General features: G+C 43.3%; 1 protein-coding gene across 2 annotated transcripts in view; it reads right to left on the bottom strand.

Moving 5' to 3' along the window:
* Positions 1-22,636, bottom strand: part of agrn (agrin) — a 295,737-nt gene that overhangs the window by 18,117 nt on the left and 254,984 nt on the right. For both annotated transcript variants that reach the window (XM_080733225.1, XM_080733226.1), the window contains exons 27-31: positions 21,044-21,134; positions 18,988-19,152; positions 18,566-18,677; positions 11,705-11,821; positions 8,138-8,321 (exon numbers count right to left, since the gene is read on the bottom strand). In XM_080733225.1, the coding sequence (XP_080589351.1) occupies positions 8,138-8,321; positions 11,705-11,821; positions 18,566-18,677; positions 18,988-19,152; positions 21,044-21,134 (669 nt within the window). The remainder of the gene's footprint in view (positions 1-8,137; positions 8,322-11,704; positions 11,822-18,565; positions 18,678-18,987; positions 19,153-21,043; positions 21,135-22,636) is intronic.

The following is a 22,636-nucleotide window of genomic DNA, read 5'->3' as shown; positions in this document are numbered from 1 at the left end:
ATTTTCACAGTTTTTGCCGACGAACCTCCAGCAAGATTAAGTCCATTACTGGTTCGACACAGACAAACCCTCTTATTGACGACTAGACCCCTGCAGAGCCGAGCTGTAATAACAACACGAGAGAACGTACTGAACCTCATTATTTTTCCCATATCTTCCCCAAATATAATATGCACAGAAACAAATATCCGGGAGGGAGCATGGTTTTGAGAGCATGCAATGAACCTTTGGTGCAGACAAGACAATAAAAGGCTGTGCTTATTGTAGAAGTGAAGCACTGCTGCTTTCACGGTCATTCACAGCTGTTCTTTGAATGCAACCAAATTACTTTTCACACCACACCACCCAAATGCAAGAAATGACTGTGAACCTGATAAACACATGACTCCCTCTCTCTGTGTGAAAGGTTGCAGAGAGGAGAGGAAATTATCAAAGAAAATAATAATACAAATAATGTATTCATTTTCAATGTATGTATGTATGTATGTACCGTATGTATGTATGTATGTATGTATGTATGTATGTATGTTAGGGCTGTCCCCGACTAAGGATTTGTATAGTCGACTAGGATTTTAGTCATTGTGTTGATAGTCGAATATTAGTCGACTATGGCCCGTTTTTTTTTTTTTATTATTATTATTATTTTTTTTCGTTTTTTTTTTTTTTTTTTTTCGTTTTTTTTTTACCCCTTTCTTTTACAATGGCGTATAAACAACAGAGGTGAAACACTCATTTAAATAACATGTCTTCTTGACTTTTGTTTTAATAGATAACTCATTCATTATTTAAGCCAAGGTTTATTATCATGGCCTTATAAGAATAGTAATAAATACAGCAATAACAACAACGAAATAATATCTCTAAAATAAATAAAGTAACTAAATAATATAAGGCGAATTAAATAACAAAATACTAAAATAAGTAGGCCTATAGCAGGTGTAAAGTGTATATTCACTCAGAAGCTAAAGCCCCAGACTCCGATGTCTGTGTGTAACAGCCATGCAACTACTGTATAGGCGATGTGGTCGCCGGTCACACATTTCTATGGGCTCTGCCCGACACCAATATCTGTGTAACATCCATACGTGCATCTATCCACGAGACGCTGCACAGCCTGCGCTGAGCCTGACAGAGAGACAGCGATTGGATTTTACAAAACACGCTTTTGGGAGTATGGACATCACATAATGGACTTAAGCCAACTTACTTTTATCTGACATGTTGCTCGGTGTGGGGTGGTAGGTCATAGCCAGATCCTGCAGCTTACTTTAGTTTTGTCATATACTTAAGTTGTTTAAAGTGACGGAGCCTGATTGAGTTGTTAACACAGGACAGCTGTGCAGGTTCTGTGGAGTCTACGCAATGCACACACACAGACAGTACGGGCTGTGCCTCATTGATTGATTGAAAGCAGCCAGTAGGCTATGCATGTTTTATTGTGAGAAACCAAAGTATATGTTAAATCATCGGACATTAAGCACCCCAACAGCCCCGCCACAACCCCCCCCCCCCAAAAAAAAAAAAAAAAAAAAAAAAATTCCATTCGACTAAGATATTGCCATTCGACTAGGTGCCGTTTCGATCGATTAGTCGACTATTCGACTATTCGGGGTCACCCCTAATGTATGTACCGTATGTATATACATGTATGTATATATGTATGTATGTATGTATGTATGTATGTATGTATGTATGTATGTACCGTATGTATATACATGTATGTATATATGTATGTATGTATGTATGTATGTATGTATGTATGTATGTACCGTATGTATATACATGTATGTATATATGTATGTATGTATGTATATATGTATGTATGTATGTATGTATGTATGTATGTATGTATGTACCGTATGTATATACATGTATGTATTAGGGGTGTAACGATACATTTTATTAGCGATTCGATACATATCACGATACATGGTTGACGATACGATACATGGACAATATTGGTTCATTGATGGCGATACGATATGATTCCATTTAATTATTTAAAATCGATATAGTAACTATTTAGCAAAGAAATTAAATCTGTGTGAAAGGTGTGGATAGTGCAGGTTTTTAAGGGAAACATGTATTATTATGGATATAAATAAGTAAACACTGTGATTATCTGCCAAATACATGGTCATTGTATATTGACAAACCTGCACCCTGACATGAACACAGAGATACACACATTTATCGATAGACCAGTGTAGCTATATGGAAAGGAAAAGTAATTAAACCCCTCCTTTTTATTTGTTCTTCTTAAAAATGCTAAATACAATGCACAAGTAGGTAGTATCGATACAATCGATTCTTTGCACTGCCGATTCGATACGATACAAAATAAAACGATACGATTCGATTTTAGCTGTTTTCATTTCGATATACTTCGATTTTTTAAGTTAAAAACGATATTTCGATACAGTTACTACATCGTTACACCCCTAGTACTGTATGTATGTATGTATGTATGTTACATCCCTATGTAATTTACTATTTTTCTATATTACTATTTTCTAGTTATCCTTAGTATTACGTTACTATTGTTCCCAATATTGGTTGGAGTCCACATATACTCATACTAGTGTCAGTTTAGGTCTTGGCCTTGTGTTGGAGTGGGAGGAGACGAGACCTGAACTCGGAGGAGACCTGAGTGAGCTGAGCTTGATGGAGAGCTACACCCTGATTCCACCTGGTCCAATCACCTGCGGGGCCTCCCTACAAAAGCCTTGCCAGCCCAGAGCTCCTCGTCAGTCTGTTTCTCCCTGCCCATGGGGGAACATGCTGTCCACCTGCATAATGTCACTCACATGCTGCTGCAGCTTTGGGAGCTACTCTCTGTAGTAGTTTCCCTCTGCCATGTTAGCGTTGTAGAACCTGCTTACTGCTTAGCGTATAGCATTCTTAACTTTGTGAGCTTTGAGAACATTGGGAACTTGAACTTGACTTTGTTTAAACCCACAACTAGGTTGTGGCATTCAGCTAACACGTAGCTACCACTGCCTGCTTCTTGTAATCGCTCATGTTTTGATAGTTTAGAATAGTGTAGTTATGTTAGTTTAGTAATCTCCTGTAATTTTGATTTGGTCTAGTTTAGTTATTTAGTGGTTAATATATAAGTTTAGGATTAGTACATTTTGATTGTTTCTTTTCTTTGCAGGGTAGTTATTCATTTGATTTATTGTTAAAGTTGTTCCTTTTGTGTTTCCCTTCATTCATTATTTTGTAAACTGTTCCCTAAATACTCACCTAAAAGAAGTTATAATAAAAATACTTCTTCCACCTACCCTTTGCCTTACTAATGTTGCATAACCTTGTACCCCTAGACTGGGGCATGTAACATTAATGGGGGCTCGTTAATTGAGGCAATTGGTAAGTGAATCAAGTTTTTTTTATTTTTGATAAGCGGGTTCTAAAACAATTGTGGGCTTAATCGGCAAAAATGGTGCACTTTGACTTGGAGGAGTTTGTTAAAGACCCCACCATTGGCAAATTCGACGATTGTCGCAAAGATGACTTGTTACTGATGGCAGACCACTTCAGATTCGTTGTTAACGAGGCGCTTAGTAAGAAAAAAATTAAAGATTTTTTATTTACTAAGTTGGTTGATCAAGGGGTGTTGGTGGTGCCACCAGAACTAGCCGTGCCTGAAGTTGTGCCGAGGCCGCTCCAAGGTGAGTCTGGTCCGGGGGGTGATGAGGTGGCAGGTGTTGAGGGGTCCGAAAAAGGAGCAGTGGCTGAGCCAGAGGCAAAGCCCAAAAAGACACCATTGAAATTGGCTCCCGACCCCAACGCACTGGGCCTAGAATCGGACTCCGCGGATTCAGACGGATCCAAGGTCTCAGTTAAAACCAGGGTGAAAGTGCGTATAGCACGGCTAGAGAGAGAGGAGCGGGTACGAGACAGAGAGGAGAGAGAACGGGACAGGGCAAACGACCGAGCTTTTCAGTTGGAAATGCGAAAAATTGAGCTAGAGGAAAAGCTCAGACTTCGCCAGCTCGAGTTGGAAATGGCACAGAAAGATTCTGTTCCCGTCTCTCCCTCACCCGCTCCGGTGCCAACCACTCCCCTAACCAACCCCACTCCCAGCTCAAATCAAGGTACGTTACCATTTGACATTTCCAAGTTTATTGGTTTAGTGCCACAGTTTCGCGAGTCTGAAGTGGTTTCTTATTCTGGTTAAAAGTAATTAATTGGCCCATCAGTGGGTGGATCAGTCACAAAATGGCGATGCAGGTTGTTGTGGTAGATATCACTACTTGTGAATTTGTTAATGAAGTGATATCTACTTGGTTTTGTATGTGGCGATAGTGCTATTCAGGTTAGTAATTTCATTCTGGTTAATGATCGAAGGGTTGGGTATCACGTACTAGCACTATCACTACTTGGTATGTGGTGTTATCATTACTTGGGGTGCTACAGTATATGTAGTGGTAACATTACTCTGTATGTGGTGATTTCTTCACTACTCGATTATGTTGGACTTTGGTGCTCTTAGTATGTCCAACCCGGTGTTAGGTGGTTGCTACTTGGGGTTATGTAGTAATATGCATTACTCAGGGGTCTTGTGTTTTGTAATGATATTGACTACTGTTATGTAGAACTACCGTATCACTACTAGGTGCAGGGGCATCTCAATAAGGTGTTCCCTCACTAGAGAGTAGTCGAGGCTACTTCTCTTAGGTTATAGAGATTAGGTTCTGTCCATGGACAAAGTTCTTGAATATATACCGGCCTTGAATTCTTGAACCCGCAAATGTTCCGTTTTGACCCAACTAACGGTGGGTGCTAAAAGTTTTAGTAACTCTCCGGTCGTGAAATGTTAAATCTGCTAAGAAGACAAGTTAAAATGAAGAGTTTCGGGGCAGCCCTTGGTTGACTGATAGTCGGATTAGCTCCTGTCAAGCGATTTAACTCGGATATTTTGGTAACACAAATCAGTGCAGGGGGAGTCTTAAACCCTAGCCCTAACCCCTCACTAGAGTGTAGTTGAGGCTCACTCTTTCGAATTTTGTGAACAGGTGGTTACTTAAAAAGGTCTGAAAGAAGCTTTTATAAATTCATACATCAATGTAAATCCTCTTAAACTCAGTACATTTAAAATCCTTTAAATTATACAAACATCAGGGGAGATGTTTGATTTTGAGGGTGGGGGTGTTACATCCCTATGTAATTTACTATTTTTCTATATTACTATTTTCTAGTTATCCTTAGTATTACGTTACTATTGTTCCCAATATTGGTTGGAGTCCACATATACTCATACTAGTGTCAGTTTAGGTCTTGGCCTTGTGTTGGAGTGGGAGGAGACGAGACCTGAACTCGGAGGAGACCTGAGTGAGCTGAGCTTGATGGAGAGCTACACCCTGATTCCACCTGGTCCAATCACCTGCGGGGCCTCCCTACAAAAGCCTTGCCAGCCCAGAGCTCCTCGTCAGTCTGTTTCTCCCTGCCCATGGGGGAACATGCTGTCCACCTGCATAATGTCACTCACATGCTGCTGCAGCTTTGGGAGCTACTCTCTGTAGTAGTTTCCCTCTGCCATGTTAGCGTTGTAGAACCTGCTTACTGCTTAGCGTATAGCATTCTTAACTTTGTGAGCTTTGAGAACATTGGGAACTTGAACTTGACTTTGTTTAAACCCACAACTAGGTTGTGGCATTCAGCTAACACGTAGCTACCACTGCCTGCTTCTTGTAATCGCTCATGTTTTGATAGTTTAGAATAGTGTAGTTATGTTAGTTTAGTAATCTCCTGTAATTTTGATTTGGTCTAGTTTAGTTATTTAGTGGTTAATATATAAGTTTAGGATTAGTACATTTTGATTGTTTCTTTTCTTTGCAGGGTAGTTATTCATTTGATTTATTGTTAAAGTTGTTCCTTTTGTGTTTCCCTTCATTCATTATTTTGTAAACTGTTCCCTAAATACTCACCTAAAAGAAGTTATAATAAAAATACTTCTTCCACCTACCCTTTGCCTTACTAATGTTGCATAACCTTGTACCCCTAGACTGGGGCATGTAACAATGTATGTATGTATGTATGTATGTATGTGCGTATGTACGTATGTACGTATGTATGTATGTATGTATGTATGTATGTATGTATGAATGTATGTATGTATGTACCGTATGTATGCAGGTAGGTACATTCAAATTCAATAGATACAATTATTGAACTTATTTTGGGCATATCATTATAAAGTACTAGTGTTAAATAAATTGAATATTCTCAAAAATAGCGAATAGGCCTGGCTACAGCAGATCTACAATCTCACAACACACCGGATGCAACAAGTTGAGAGCTTGTTGATCTTGTATCTTTTCATTAAATAAGAATGTAAGCCTTGCAGCATTGTTTCAGACTAAATATTTTCAGTTGGGGGTCTGCAGCCAAATACCAATTAATTTGGGGGTCCTTGATACAAAACAAATTGGGAACCCCTGTCTACTGAGATCCTTGTACTAATGTAGGTACAAAGGGTCCGAGTTCCCAGTGGTGTTAGTATGAATTCTACACAGATTTCTATCATCTCAAAAACATCTCCAAACGAAGATGCCTCCTGTCTCAGTCTGACAGTGAAAAATGCTGCAGCCAGTGAGTTTACCGGGGCTAGAATAGCTGAACACATTACTCCCACACTTAAATCACTTAATTGGCTCCCTATACAATATAGAATTGATTTCAAAGTACTTCATGTTTACAAAGCTCTTAATGGTTTAGCTCCTGAGTACATGTCAGACCTTATCTTACTTTATCTCACTGCCTTGAAACCACAAATTCTCTTCTCAAACATTTTAATTTCAATGACCTCCATAACTCTGAGAGACAACAGGGTCCATTGGTTCCTAACTATCAATCATGTAGCTGGGGACCCCCAGACCCCACTTTGAGAACTGCTACTTTAAAAAAAATCAGACCTATCAAATCAAATCATCATACACTGGTATCCAAAAATAGCAGATCTAGAATATCACAACTCTTTCGGTGTCGTGCTACAAAAATAGAAAATCAGGGGTTAATGTTTCTGGGATAAAATATAAATCTGGTGAAGGTGCATTCGGTCCTACTCTCTGGAATAGATTGCCTGATGATTTCAAAGCAGTCTCAAGGCCTTTGTCCTAGTGAGTCATAAGTGCGGCATCGTGTGAATGTTAATTCATGGGTATACATTAGTTTGTGTTTACTGTGTATGAAGAATTGTGCTATACAAATAAAACTGACTTCACTTTGACAGTAAAGTGAAAATGTGTGCTGCAACGTGTTTGGCACTAATGAGAGTCCTGTGTGTCTGGTCGTGCAACAATGTACTGTGGGAGTTGTATTGTTTTATGGTGGGTTGTCAATGCTCAGCCAGCCAAATCAGCCTCCTTGCATATGCTGCACGCCGTACTTGATGAAAATGTTATCTTTACTGGTCCGTGAGGGAGGGGAAATCACTCCCTGCATTTACCCAGTAGATGGCTGTTGAGGTGGCTCAAAATGAGCACATGGGGAGAGGGGCTGTTGGGTACAAAGTGTCCTGTAAAGCAGTGGTTCTCAACCTTTTCAGGCTGCGACCCCCCAAATAATCATATTTTAACTGGGGACTCCCACTCCCTGACGAGCACTAAAAGTTGAGGCATTACATTTTGTATAACACGGTTCTATTGTGAAAATAGCAGATCTATATGCTCACAACGCCTCGCGTTGCGAGGCGTTGTGAGCATGTAGATCGTCTATTTTCACAATTTCTGCCTCTAGACAATTTGGCCAATGTCTAATTTGTCTTTTTGGAGGCAATAAAAAGTCCTTAAAATGTCACTTTAGAAATGTGCATATAACCTCTATACACTTAAACTTTATGTTGGTTTGTTGGGTAAGAAAGTTAATCATCTTGGGACCCACCAAAATAATTTGGTGACCCCCCAGGGGTCCCGACCCCCAGGTTGAGAACCACTGTTGTAAAGTACAGTATAGTACTAGTAATTGTTTAGAGTCTAAGCAATTACTATCAGAATAATAATCTAGCCTTAGACCGATGCTAGGTTCTTGGTTTACTACACTGTCCCCCTCGCTTTCCGATTCCCAGACAGCTTCTTAAGCCGCTCATCTACAGTATGACCTGCCCGCGGGCCCGCGGCGGTGGATGGACGCTTACCGTTCTGACAGTGTCCCCCCGAGAAGCCGTTGAGGCAGATGCACTCGTAGGTGTCCAGCTGGGGGTTGCAGCGGCCGCCGTTGTGGCAGGGCTCCTGGGAGCAGGGGTGGCCCTGGAACATGGCCACGTTGCTGGCGTGCAGCGCGTTCTCCTGCCTGAGGATGGGCGTGCCCATCAGGGTGATCTGAGACAAACACACAAGACCCATTACATCCAGGAGTCATCGCCATGTCGGCTCGTGATGGACATTTCTGTTTTGTTCTTCTCATGGACATACAAAATGCCTGGCAAATAATACTATCAGCAACACACAGACCTAGCCCTAAATCTATACTATTGGACTCCTAAAGTACCATACTGTCTACACCAGGGGTGCCCACACTTATTTGACTTGAGAGCTATTTTAAAATGACCAGCCTAACATGATCTACTCTTTGCTTTGGAATAGCGACACTAACTGTGTAATATAAGACAAATGTACTTGGAATGGGAAATAGTGAGGGTAAAAAATCTTCATTACATTCTGTATGGGAGTGGTTGCTTTTTGGGTTCTTTTCAATGCTACTGACTCTTAAAAAAACAAAGCATTGCATTGGGTGGTTTGCCTACTTTAGAAGCCATGAAGGGAGCTGACAGGCCCTTCTTGATGTCAATCAATCAAGTCACCTTAATTGAAGTGACAGATGCCAAAAAGAGGGGTTTTGTGATTTTTGTTTATAAACATATTTTAGTTATATAGCATTTTAGGGGCATGCCATGTGATCTACCTGCACAGCCTTTGTGATCTACTGGTAGATCACGCCACGGTCTACCTTTTGGGCACCCCTGGTCTACACATTTTAAAATGAATGTATTTCTTACAGGCATCAAAGTACTGTAGCATGGTGCAATTCTATTCCGTGTTTGATGGGTACAGTCAGTGCTCTGTTTGCACAATACATGAACAAAATTAGAACATCACAATGATAAAGAATAAAGGACAGTATATATTTTCTTTATCAAAGATTTGCCATTAGATATCATGTTGCTTCATACTGTAGGTCTGAACACAATACTTCTACATGTCAAAAATGTGACACATCTGGAGTAAAATGAACCCTAACGATTGTGCTGTTGGCGTGCCTTGGTGCTAAACGCCCTTATCGCAGCTCGATATTTATGTTACTGGCCCGCTGTGAAGACTGATTTCCCCTTCCTATCATATTGATCTTATCTCACTTGATACCACACGCGTTTACAACCCCACGGCAAGTAAGCAGCACACACGCTTTGTTTGAGTCACCACTACATAAAGCCCTGTGTTAATTCAACTCTTGGAGAGTTTACAAATTGAACCAAACGGACCCGGTTTGAAGGCTCTTAGGGGCCTTTTCCACCGGCAAAGAACCGGTTCTGGTTCTTTCTCCCGCCTATGGGATGAACCAGATGTGTGCTTTTCCACCGAGAACCGGAGTTGGTTCCGAACCGTAAAAGTTGGTTCGGAACCGGAACCGCAAAATCCTTGGTTTTTGTGGTTCCAGAGCCAAATCCTTGGCTCTGGTTCAATCTGGTGGAAAAGCAAGCTGGTTCGCAAGAACGAACCAAGGTTCCCAAGAAAGTTGAACCGGCTCTGGTTCTGGAACCGGTTCTTTGCCGGTGGAAAAGGACCCTCAGAGTTAAACTAACAAAAAAGCAAGCTAGGCTACACCTGTAAACCGTTTCTTCCTCTTTCCCAATGGAAGCCATCACGTCGGAGGCCCCTGGGGTTTTCCCCCGGTCCCCCCCAACTATTATAATAATGCCACTACACAGAAGACCCCCTCAGGACAGGGATCAGGGTAAAGTGATACATCACAGTGGAAGCTGAATGGATTCAGCGGAAACATGTTTTACATATAACACTCAAATACCTGGAACGCGCCCGAGTCGCGTTAGATTTGAACCACTTTAACCATTATTTAAAGCTTTAACTATTGAAAAATAGCAGATATACAAGCTCACAGCGCGGCACCGAGTGCCGCGCTGCGAGCTTGTAGATCTGCTATTTTTGAAAAAAACTGGAAAATGTGTGCAAGTCTTTGAATATCTTTGACCCGATCTTTGACCCGACTTCTAAATCCTTCCTCTAAATCAGTGGTTCTCAAACTTTTTCATGTCAAGGACCCCCAAAATTACAGGTATTTGGCCGCGGACCCCAATCTCAAAATATGTTGTTCCAGGGACCCCCCAGAAGCAGAGATTTGAGTTACAAAAGTTTGCTTTGAAAAATATATATTGAAAAATATGCACACATTTTCAAGATTTTTCAAAAATAGCAGATCTACAAGCTCGCAGCGCGGCACTCGGTGCCGCGCTGTGAGCTTGTATATCTGCTATTTTTCAATAGTTAAAGCAGTCAATAATTCTAGGCCTAAATGGGATAAATGCACATTTCCCTCTTTGAACACGCTGCACGGTAAAGTACGGTCGGAAATTACACAACCATAACATACACGTTTGGGACATCAAGGGGCGAGAATTCGTCTCAACTTTCTTTACAATTATATTCCCCTCGGAGGGGTGCGAGCAATAAGAGACCGACTTCACATTAGGGCTTTGATTTCCGCCACTTGGAACTGTCACCAAGTAAAGTTTGTGCCATGAGAGCCTCTAATGACAAGTCTGTCCTCACAGTAACATCCTGTCTTTGTTGCAGCGGGTTATTTCTGGCGTCTAAAAAGATAGGCCCTTTGCTGAAAAAAAAGCTGAGAAAAAGAACTGGAAGTCTGTCAGGGAAAAGATCTGAGAATAGCAGAGTGGAAGGACATCAAAAAAAAGAAAAGAAAGAAAGAAATGTGTGTGTTCTATTATTAGCCACTTGTCCCCACACACTGAAAGCCTGCGAGTGAAAGAATAAAATGCAGTCTGTTCTCGAGCAGTTGCACAGGATCGCTTGGCATTTCGTCCAATTCGTCTGTCTGTCTGTCAGGCAGAAACCTTGAATGTCCAAAACTGTTACGTTACAGAAAATGGAAGAAATGTACCTGAGTTCCAATGGATCCAATATAGTTACACTTTGGTCACGTCTTGTTAATACTTTTCATTGATTTAATATTTATAAAATCCATGTTTATCCAGACACACACACACACACACACACACACACACACACACACACACACACACACACACACACACACACTCACACTCACACTCACACTCACACACACACACACCAGAGGTTTGTATGATTAGCTCCAGACAATGACGGAATCTGACCAACAGACTGACCCTCTTAGAGACGGCTAGCCTCACCATGAAAAGATATTTATTGGGAACAGAATCAACGTTTCGGTACACAGATCTTATGGGTAACAACCTGATGAAGGTCTGTGTACCGAAACGTTGTCCACGCTCCCAATAAATACGTTGTATTTACAAGTGAATACACAGTGTGTGTGTGTGTGTGTGTGTGTGTGTGTGTGTGTGTGTGTGTGTGTGTGTGTGTGTGTGTGTGTGTGTGTGTGTGTGTGTGTGAGAGTACGTTTCCTCTAGACATGTGCACAATAAAACCTGGGGTGTCATTAACACTGTGCAGTAAACCTTTACCTTTTGAATGGTGCCTTTGAATCCGTCCTTGAGAGCAGCGGCCCTCGCTAGCCTGCTGAAATCAGGAGCTCCGCCGACATAGAGAGACTCCTTCAGATTGAGAGACGTGTGCTGGTTCTGGCGAGACAAGACACAAAATACTATTAACCACTTAAAACCTCTATTCTTAGTATAACGGACCTGAGTTGCGGCTGTACTTGGACCACTTTCGCTCTCTACACCAAATGTCTTCGCCCCCCAAATAGCCGAGCTACAGGCTCACAACGTCATGTTGTGATGCGTTATGAGCTTGTAGATCAGGGTTCCCCAATTAGTTTTCCCGCAAGGGCCGAATTATGTCTCGGGTACCAAGCCGAGGGCCACAACATTGCAGGGGGCGACGGCAGCGTTCCCACTACTCCAGCGACAGTTTTCGTCGTTGTCGGGTGAAAATCTTGTATGTCCAAAACCGTTAGTTTTGAATTTATCATTTTAAAAATGATTTAAACTAGTGTAAACAGCCGATCTACAAGCACACAACGCCTCGCACCGCGAGGCGTTGTGTGCTTGTAGATCTGCTGTATTCACTACTTTTGTGCGATGGCCTTGTATGATTTGCGAAAGAACGTACAAATTTGGAGATACAAGATTTCCACCGACAACGACGATACTACTGTTGGTTGCTGCTCTTATAACACCATTATTACTGGGGTTGGTGTGGGCCAGACAGTAGCCCCCCACGGGCCGCAAATGGCCCGCGGGCCGCCTATTGGGGAACCCTGTTGTAGATCCTGCTATTTCTGCCTATAATGTTTAATAACATGGATGCTGGCTGGGGCTCAAGTGGTGAAAACATGAACCACCGCCACGAAGTATATCAGCCGCTACAAGCACACAGTCCAGACCTGAACCAATCTGCTGTGATCCTAACTCTCCTCGCCACGAATAAACGTTATAAAATATAAAAAAGCCAATGCTGTGTGAGTATGTACGGCCTCCCACTGGGGAGTCAGGAGCATTTGGTTTGAGACCAGGGGAGAATGGAATAAAGCCGTATCCTGTGAGTCGAGGCACAAAGAGTTAGATTAATAAGAGATGTCACAGTCAGAATGGCTCCCCCATAACAAAAGGATTTACCCCACATTGCGGCTGGCAGACGACTTAACTGCACTGCCTCCTCACCCGCGTCAATACACTTGATGTATTACAAAAACACATAATTGATTTCTATGTCTCGCAAAGAGAAGGCACTCAATTATCCTCTATCTGTGCGTAACATAAAGGGAGTACAAAGGGGAGTCGGCGGCGTGCCGGAGTTGAGATACAAAACGCTTCTACTTTACACTTCATCTCTAATGAAGGGCTGATTACAGCGCCGACCTTTCAAACAGTTGAGCGTGGAAGGAAGAGACATTAATTGCAATCCATTTGCTCGGCGGAAGAGCGTAAAATAACGGTTCTTTCCCTCTGAACTCTCAGGCGTCACGTCGGCAGAGGTAGCAGCTTCCTTCTCGCACAGGAAGGAGCCAGCCAAGCCCACTTCAGAAGGTACAGTAGGAATTAATTATCTTTATTTTATGTAGGCCAGCGACTGCCAGGGGGGGAGCGTGGAGTTAATTGCTGGAAAAATGATGGAAGGGGCCTAGTAAACACGCTTTTTGAGCGTGGAAGCTGGCACGTGGCTGGCATTTTATTTAGGATGGGATTTGGAGTGCGGAAAGGCAGCGGTGCTTGGCTAAAAACCTGGGGGCTGTGTGACTGCACCTTGAGCAGCTTCCATGTCAGAGACGGGGAAGAACTAAGAGCCTCGTGGATATATAGTTCTAGCTGACATATCAGACATTATTTGACTTTCTTTTTACAACATATATGTATGTATATATATATATTCAGCCAATGTGTATCAACTTTTTAACCTCTTTCAACCCCCAAGTGGTTAATATAAAATAAAGTTTGGAAGACAAAAGTTTGTATGGTCAGCTTTTTGGAGAAGTACGGCCCGGTACGTACGGGCACGGAACACGGAATTCCAAACACTATTTGGGGAAGTCTCAGAGATGCACACAGAATGTCAGAATCTCTAAAAGCAGTCTCCGACAGTCTTGGCCCAAGGCTAGGGTTTCTCTACGTCGAGCTGTCATGCAATGAAATGGTGCGTTATGTTCTCCATGTTCTCAGAGATGGTTTCTTTTGCGAGTCCCAGTCTGGCTCGGGGAGGCCAGCTGGTCTCACGGTGATGATGTTGGTGGGGGTGGGGGTGGTGGGGGTCAGTGGTGGAAGAAGTACTCACGTAAAAGTATCAATACTGCAATGTAGAAATACTCTGTTTACAAGTAAAAGTCTGTCATTCAAAAATATACTTGAGTAAACGTACAAACGTATTGGCATCAAAATGTACTTTCAAGTACTCATTATGCAGAATGTCCCATTTCAAGTTTTCAAATGTATAAAAATCTTTTGAAAATAGCAGATCTACAAGCTCACAATGCATCGCATCGTGACGCTTGTAGATCGTCTATTTTAATCTAAGTTTTGTAATAATAATCCAAATCTACAAAGTAATTAGTGACTACAGTAAAGTTTTCAAATAACTGTAGCGGAGTAAAAGTACAATATTTGGATCCGAGATGTACTGTAGTGGAGTAAACTACAAATAACTTAAGTAAATATCCTTAGTTACTTTACACCACTGCTGGTCTCATGGTGATGGTGTGGGGGTTGTTGTTGTGTTATCCACAGAGTGAGAGGCTGACCGTGTGGTAAGTGACACTTCATGATGTTATGAAAAAGGTTTTTGTTTGTTTCTCTCTCTTCCTATACATGAAACACTCTGCGAGGGAGCAGATGATAAAAGAACAGCCCGGCTTGGCTTGGCACCTCGTCGTTCTCCTGCCTTCCTTCCCTCCCTCCCTCACTCTCACGTTTTTCGACGACCAGGCGTCGCCGCTTCGAGACCCCCCTCCGCCCCCCTCGCCCACAGCCTGCTAATGAAGACGTGTCTTTGTTGCTTGAAACAATGAGAGCCAGGATGACTCTCTCTCTGTGTCTCTCTCACTCTATATATCTATCTATCTATCTATCTCTCTCACTCCATCTCTCTATTTCTCTCCTTCCCATACGCCCCCGCAGCAGATGCACCGGAGGTGAAAGCCAACCCGCGTTCTTTTGTTTTTCCGACAGACGCTCTCTACTTTCGCAGCGCTTGGGTCTACAGGCGGTAATGAAAAATGGCACCAAACAAAAAAAGCTGTTCTCCGGAACCGAACGCACACTCGAGGTGGTCCGTGTGGCTCGGGCAGAAGTCGCTTTTTTTCGGTGGATGGTGTGGATGGGGTGGGGGAGGGGGAGGCGGGCGGGCGGGCGGTGGGGCGGGCGGCAGAGAAGGAAGCGGCTCACAGAGATGAAATGTGTCTCAAGAGTGACAGCGGCTTGCTTTATTACCTTGCGTGATTTCTTATTTCCAGACAGCAGATCATAGAGAGGTAAAAGAAGAAAACACAGGGAGGAAGAGATGTTATTTAGAAGACTAGTAACGTTGTCTGTGGCAAGCGGCGAGTGCAGAAACCCATTAAAAACAAACACATACACATACAGTCAGACAGACACATAAGTGTGCATGCATGCATGGATGCACACACGTACAGACGTATGCACACACGCACACAGACTGTGTCAGACTGGAGAGTCACACATAAGTGTGTGCATCCACACACTCACACGCACGCACGCACATACACACATCTGTAAGAGAATTATGCATAGGGAAAGGCAGGCTTGCAGTGTTTCAAAGACATAAAAGCAAGATACAGGAGGCAAAGCAAAGCGCCTATACAATCAGACGTGTGCAGTAGGCTGTCACTCAAACATGTTAGAGAAAGATAAAAGATAAAAGACTAAAGACGAGAACTGCATGTATGTGGAAGTTGTGTGTGCAGTGCACCTACAGTATTTCCGCTGGACCCATCATGGTATATACAGGACTCTTCCTGCAAAAGGACGCGGCCAAGCCAGCCATGCAACTAAGGGATCTGATTGCCGGCATGCGATTATACGTCACCTCCCGACATGATGCCATGCTACGGACCACTCTACAGCAGTGGTTCTCAAACCTCTTTTGGCTCCCCTGATTTCTGTATCCAAGTACCCCCCAACCCCACTTTACCTGACTAAAATATTTTGTTTAGAAAACTGCAAGAGAAACTCTAGCATATGATGCTATGAATGAACGATAACCCACCAGAAGAGTATGAAATTACCAATAACAAACAGTTACAATTATATTTTTCGTATATAACATTTCATATACAAAATGAAAATGAAAACATCCAGTTACGATGTCATATGTTCAAATAAAACGGCAAATAAGTATTGCTTTCTGTCTGATTTGTGCCAGCGAGTTTTGGGGTTACATTACTTATTACAGCACAGCAGGTTCAATGTTTTATAATCTAACGTAACAATAAAATAAATTCTTCAATTTTCCTCTCAAGCACCCCCTTGTAGTACCTCCTCATCGTACCCCTATGTGTACGTAACCCATTTTGAGAAACACTGCTCCAAAAGTGATGCATAACACCCTCCCCAGTTCTGAAACGCAATAGAGTAGGAGAGAGTTGGCTGGGAGTGATGCAGGGATGGGGGGCTTCTGCATTAAGATCATCCCCTGCTCAACCTCCACCCTCCCTCCCTCCCTCTCTCCTCAGCTCCTCTTCTTTTAATAAGATTTTCTGCTTCCGTCACTGGAGTGAAACACAATTACCATACGGAGGGACGCGAAGGGAGCGAGGGAGGGAGGGAGGGAGGGAGGAGGGGAGCGGAAGGAGGGACAAAACAAACTGAAAAACGCAGAAGGAGAGGAGAGCGTTGCGCGTCCCCGAGGGAGACTGAGGGAGTTGACTGACAGAACGCTGTGTTCATAATCACAAATTACACTGTTTGATATAATTGGACGACTCCGCGGTCTTAGCAGATGATTTGGATCACCTCCGTTTGGAGCCGTGTTCGGTCCTTATTGGTCTAGACCAGTGGTTCTCAAAGTGGGGTCCGGGGACCCTCCGGGGGCCCGTGAGGGGGTTCCAGGGGGTCCCCACGCTAAAAACACAAATCTTCCAAATGTGGGGGTCCTTGACATGAAACAGTTTGAGAACAGCTGCTCTAGTTCCAGTAAGCTGACGGCCCCTCCTGAGATATACCCCAGTCTTCAACCAAAGCCAGTCTATAACATGGACTTTACCCTGTACTGGGAAAAGCTGGGCTGCTTTCTCAAAGCAACATAAAAGGTTTATCTGCTGCCTGTCAGCAAACTCAAAGGTTGGGGGATGGGGATATACTGTACAGTATATATATATTTATTTTTTAAGAAGTGGAATTATCTGTTTCACAGCTTGTGAAGACGGCTTTCTATGCATTGTAGAGCTCTCCCTCTCGCCTTGACAAGAATCACAAGATAAGGGGGGATAGTCTCAAGAAGAGGAGAGAAGAGAAGAGAAGAGAAGAGAAGAGAAGAGAAGAGAAGAGAAGAGAAGAGAAGAGAAGAGAAGAGAAGAGACTAGCATCCAAACACATGGAAGGGGGTGTATGGGTGTCTTCAACAGAAGTGGGGGGCAGAAATTCAATTGGACCCCAAGGAGTTGAGCTGAACCACCAGCATGTGGGCATGTAATGCTCTGCGATGCCAGAGGGAGTGTTCACACAGTGCACTGCTTTAAGCAGCGTGCATATAGAACCAGCAAATGACTGTACACACTGTATGCAGCAGCAGCGCAAGCTGGGCTGAGACTTGACTAAAGCACCATTGACACCAAGCACGGTAACTATAACACCAAGCACGGTAACAACCGTAGCGACAGCAATAGCACTGGTGAACGATATCGTTTGGATCACTTTCAGCGACTTTCAACGACTTCAAAAATCCATCAGAAGGACATCTGGGATGCAATCGGTCTCACTCACCCTCGGAGAGTTTTGTTATTAACAGAGATGAGGAGATATATGGAGATATAGCGTAAGCTATTCTCCATATAACGTCTCTGTCGGGTGGAAACCTCAATGTCCAAAACGGTTACAAAATCCTACTATTTGTCACATACATTGCTGTCCACATTTGACCCATCTCTTGGAGCGGTGAGCCACAGCCGTGCCGCGCTCTGGAAATCAGTAGTGGTGATCTAAACCCCTAATCCAACCCGTGATGCTGAGTGCCAAGCAGGGTCCCATTTTTACAGTTTTTGGTTATGACCTGACCAGGGATCGAACCCCTACCTCCCAGTCTCAGGGCGGACACTCTAACCACAAGGCCACTGATCTGGTACTTTTCAGGATTCCAATTCAAAACATTGCAAAAGCATCAGATCTACAAGCTCAAAACGCATCATTACGTGTCACGTTTTGAACTTGTATATCTGCTACTTTTGTGTGATGCTGTAGTATGATCAAGTAGGTAATGAAGTAACTAAGTAAGTAATGAAAAAGAGGTTTCTGCCCGACAGCAATGACATGGTATTGCATGTGTCTTTCAGCACCATGGAGAGCTCTCTCTCTCTCTCTCTCTCTCTCTCTCTCTCTCTCTCTCTCTCTCTCTCTCCCTCCGCATGGGCTCCACTTTGGTTTGGTACCACTGTTTACAGAACATTATCATTCACCAGTGTGGACGCTCACTGAATTATAGTTACCGTGCTTGGCGTAAATGGCCCTATATACTTGGGCACACCGTAAATCACTGATCTACAAGCATCTCTTTCGATGTGCGACACTGGCGCAACTACTAAGCGGTAAATCACAAGCATATAGCGGTGCCGCGTCGACGACCTTGCATGCTGTGTTAGCAAGAGGTGGGGGTGGGGGAGATGCTGGGGGGGAGGGGAGGGGGGTTCAGCGTCTCACCGGTGACTCTCCGCGGACCGGGTCCTTCAGGTTGACCATGACCTCTCCTTTACGACTGGAGCGCTCCAGGTTTATGGTGTTCCACACGTTCATCTTGATCTTCTCCTTGCTCCTGCACCACACACACACACACGTGCACGTACACACACACACACACACACACACACACGCACGCACGCACGCACGCACACACACGCACACGCACACGCACACACACACACACACACACACACACACACACACACACACGTTTGTATTACTATTCTTGTGAGGAAGGCATCATTTTAGGAGGCAGATTTTATGACTGGCATTATGTATTTATGTATTCATTTTAACCTAAAGCCTAAAGCCAAAGAGAGACGATCTGCCTATTTTATGGTTTGTAAACCGTACAACAACCACAGCTCTCCGCTCTGCTCTACCTGATGACGGCGGTGCCCTTGCCCAGGTCGTAGCGGAACTCCAGCACGCCGTCGTTGAGGGCCAACGAGATGAAGTCCCCCTTGCCGTCCGTCTTCTGGCCGTTGTAGAAGATCATCCCGTTGGAGTCGTTGGCCATCAGGACCACGGTCATGCTCACCTTTTGTCTGCGGAAACGTAATTAACAAAAGTTACGCTTAGACGTTGACCCGCTGGTGTGATGGAGCGAGAAACACAAGTATTGGTTTATCTATGCAGTAGCAGTGGTTCTAAACATTCCAGGCAACCTAGGGGTCCTTGAGGGGGTTCCGGGGGGCCCAAAATGGACACTTAAAGGTCTGTAACTTTGACAGTGTACAACTGACCAAGTGGACCTGTGCGTACAGTAGGGATGGGACGATATGAAAATGTCATATCACGATTATTGTGACAAAAGAAATCGCCATTTACGATATTATCGCGATAATCAAAATCCATAATCCTGGGGCGGAACATTTGCCAAAAAATAGGCGATCTACAAGCTCACAACGCATCGCGTTGTGACGCGCTGTGACGCGTTGTGAGCTTGTAGATCGCCTATTTTTTGGCAAAGACATTTGATAAAGAGTGAAAAAAGACTGTATCAAGTACGTATATTATAAGTACCTTTTACCAATTATAGAGGGTTTAAGTGGTACCTGATATGCAGCTCGGCAAATAAAAGGTGAATTGATCCCAGTGCGTGACGGAGGACGATATCACGATAAATGTAATCAATGTTATCAATGAGTGTTTTTTATCACGATAAACGATAATATCGCGTATGGTCCCATCCCTAACGTACAGTCACTTGTACAGTCTCTGAGTTAAATTAATTAACACTGAGGACTATCTACACTGCAGTGTAGATTGTGGTCCCCAGAGATAAAAAAAAATCTCTGGGGACCGTGGCCATTTAATGCATGTCGAATGCAGATCCTTGAAATTAAAAAGGTTTGAGAATGACTGATCTTCTGCCATCCTCATTGTGAATTCAGCTCAGGTACCCATATTGCAGGGCTGCTCTGCTGCGGGTGTGGAAGGAGCCCCGGTCAATGAAAAGTGCAAGATGCTAGGCGTTCCTCAGAATAGACATGTACTTGCAATGCAAGGCATGTGCGCTTGTTGTGTGCAGTGGTGCCAGACAGTAACAGAGTACATTTAGTTGAGAACATTTTTGGAGTATATTATGTGTACTTTACTTGAGTTATTTCGATTTTCGGATGCTTAATATGACTTTCACTCACTACATTTCAAAGATAAATATTGTCCTCTTACCTCAGGCCAGTACATGTCTAGGAAGGGAAAATGTGCATTATGAACTAACCACTTAAGCCCTTAAAATCTTAAAAGTAAGCCATTTACCATGAGAGGGAGTGGGTTGTTGGCTGATTTACCACTGTTTCAGGGTTGTGGCACAAGGCGAAGCCCACAACCCTCGAATGGTAAATTGCTTTTCTATCACTTCTACCATATAAATGAAAGAAAACACAGTTGTAACTTGCAAGGTTATTTAGTTATACAACTGCAACACAACAGTGGGCGGGGTCCATGAGCCAACTCAAGGTTGTTGACTGATTTACCACTGTTTTAAGCCAATCAGAATCCAGTATCTGAACATGTGACCACAAAAAGTGATAGAATAGCAGATCTACAAGCTTACATAGAGACAGAGAGAGACAGATAGAAAATGTGGGCTCCCCCCATTGAAAAAGTGGGAGAGACCATGCTCTTGATAGAGGGGAAAAAGAGCAGACTAAGTACAGAGTGAAAGGTCAGGTTTTAAGTATTGACGGTTAAAGTGGTTAAATATCGGAAAACATAAATTGACATGAATCCAAAATACACTGATGATCATGCTGTCAAACAATGAAACTATATGGAATCTATGAAAAGGCTGTGGGGGGTCCCTGCTTCATCTCTCTCTCAACTAAGGGGTCCTTGGCCTGAAAACGTTGTAGATATGAAATATAGCAATACAAAAAAAAGTAAGAGGAAGAACACCACAAGAATCAGAATACCAATAAGATATGGACTTACTGCAAGTCGTGACCGTAGAGGTGCAGTCCCTTCAGCTCCAGGTAGGAGTCTCCGTTAAACAGTGGCAGGTAGGCGCCTTTCTTCTCAACCACTGCAAAACAAAAAGACAGCGCGTTCACCCCTGGGTCGCCTTGTTCACCAGCCGCTGACAGAATTGGAATAATTCACGGATGGCGGGTACGCCACGGAGGGGCCTGACAGCGGATGCGTTCTGAGAAATGGATGGCTCTGCAACAACGATGCAGCCTCCAGGATTAAAACGTTCTCCACACAAAATTGGATAGAAATCTCGAAGACCTTTATGTCAGCGTGATATTACACGACCATGTTGGAGGCGGTGTGACGAAGACGCTTGGAAGAGTTTGCTCTGGGGTCAACTTGGTCTCCCTACTTTTTTGGGCATGTCATTATAGGCAAAGAGTATCTAAAAAGTTCGAAACATTTCTAAATATTTCAACAACAAAAACTAAAGAAAATCCCCCCCAAAACATTTTTTTTTTCACAACCTAAACAAAACATTTCTACAAATTTTGGTAAAAAGGTAAAAAAAAAATCTCTATTATTATTATGATTATTATTATTTTCAATTATGACTTAATGGTAAAGGCTACAGCTGGGATCCCTGAGCCTTGGGATTAAGGCGTTCTCCAGACAAAATTGGACAGAAATCTCCCAGCCTTTATGTCAACAATATACCCGGTATAACAAAGACACTTGGAAGAGCGCTGGGTTTAACGCTGCAGCTGGGACCCGTGGAATCATCAAGCCCATGTGCTTTGGCAAACCGTTTTTTTACACCGTTTGTGGGAGTGACGGCTCTAGCCTTGGATGTCTTGTGTTTCCACCTGTCTAGAGCGATGAGGACAGGCAGGCACCAAGCCATTAGTCGTGTCAAAAATGTATAGATTGCGTTGCGATTCGTCCGTGCACGATTCTGCATCGACGTGACATGATCAATCATAGCCTGTACCGTTTATATATTGTATTTTATTTAACGTTAAGACAAGAATATTGAACTATTTTTATTGACCTTCTCTGACTTTGAATATACCTAAGAAGGTGGATTCTGCTTTTCAATGGGAATGGAGCGGTTTCTTGCCATTTGCGGGTTTCTGCAAAAATACGCTCCATTCTCCATAAAGATTTGAAAGGCAAAACAGGGGGGAAAAATGTATTTGCAGGGAACCTTGGGGAAAAGAGCAGTACATGTTAAGGAGTTGAAACGGCACATCTGTATCTGATTGCTTGTATTGACTGAAGAAAATGTTGCCATCTTGTGCAGTAATATCGAATCGTTACCTGGTGAATCGTAATCGAGTGGAATAGTGAGGCCAGTGCCAATGCACACCTCTACAAGCCATCATTACTACAAATGAGGCTGGGTGACGGCTTGACGTTTAAGAGGGGGTCATTGGCTGGGTGAAGTGTTACCCAGGGATGTGTTCATGGTAATATCGGTTGCAAACAATCAGCCAGTATGAACATTAACACAGAGAGGGGGGGGAGAGAGAGAGAGAGAAAGAAAGAGGGAGATACACACACACACACACACACACACACACACACACACACACACACACACACACACACACA

Source organism: Nannobrachium achirus (genome assembly GCF_963921795.1).
Source record: "Nannobrachium achirus genome assembly, chromosome: 9".
NCBI lineage: Eukaryota > Metazoa > Chordata > Actinopteri > Myctophiformes > Myctophidae > Nannobrachium > Nannobrachium achirus.
This window is presented reverse-complemented; position numbering and strand designations above follow the sequence as displayed.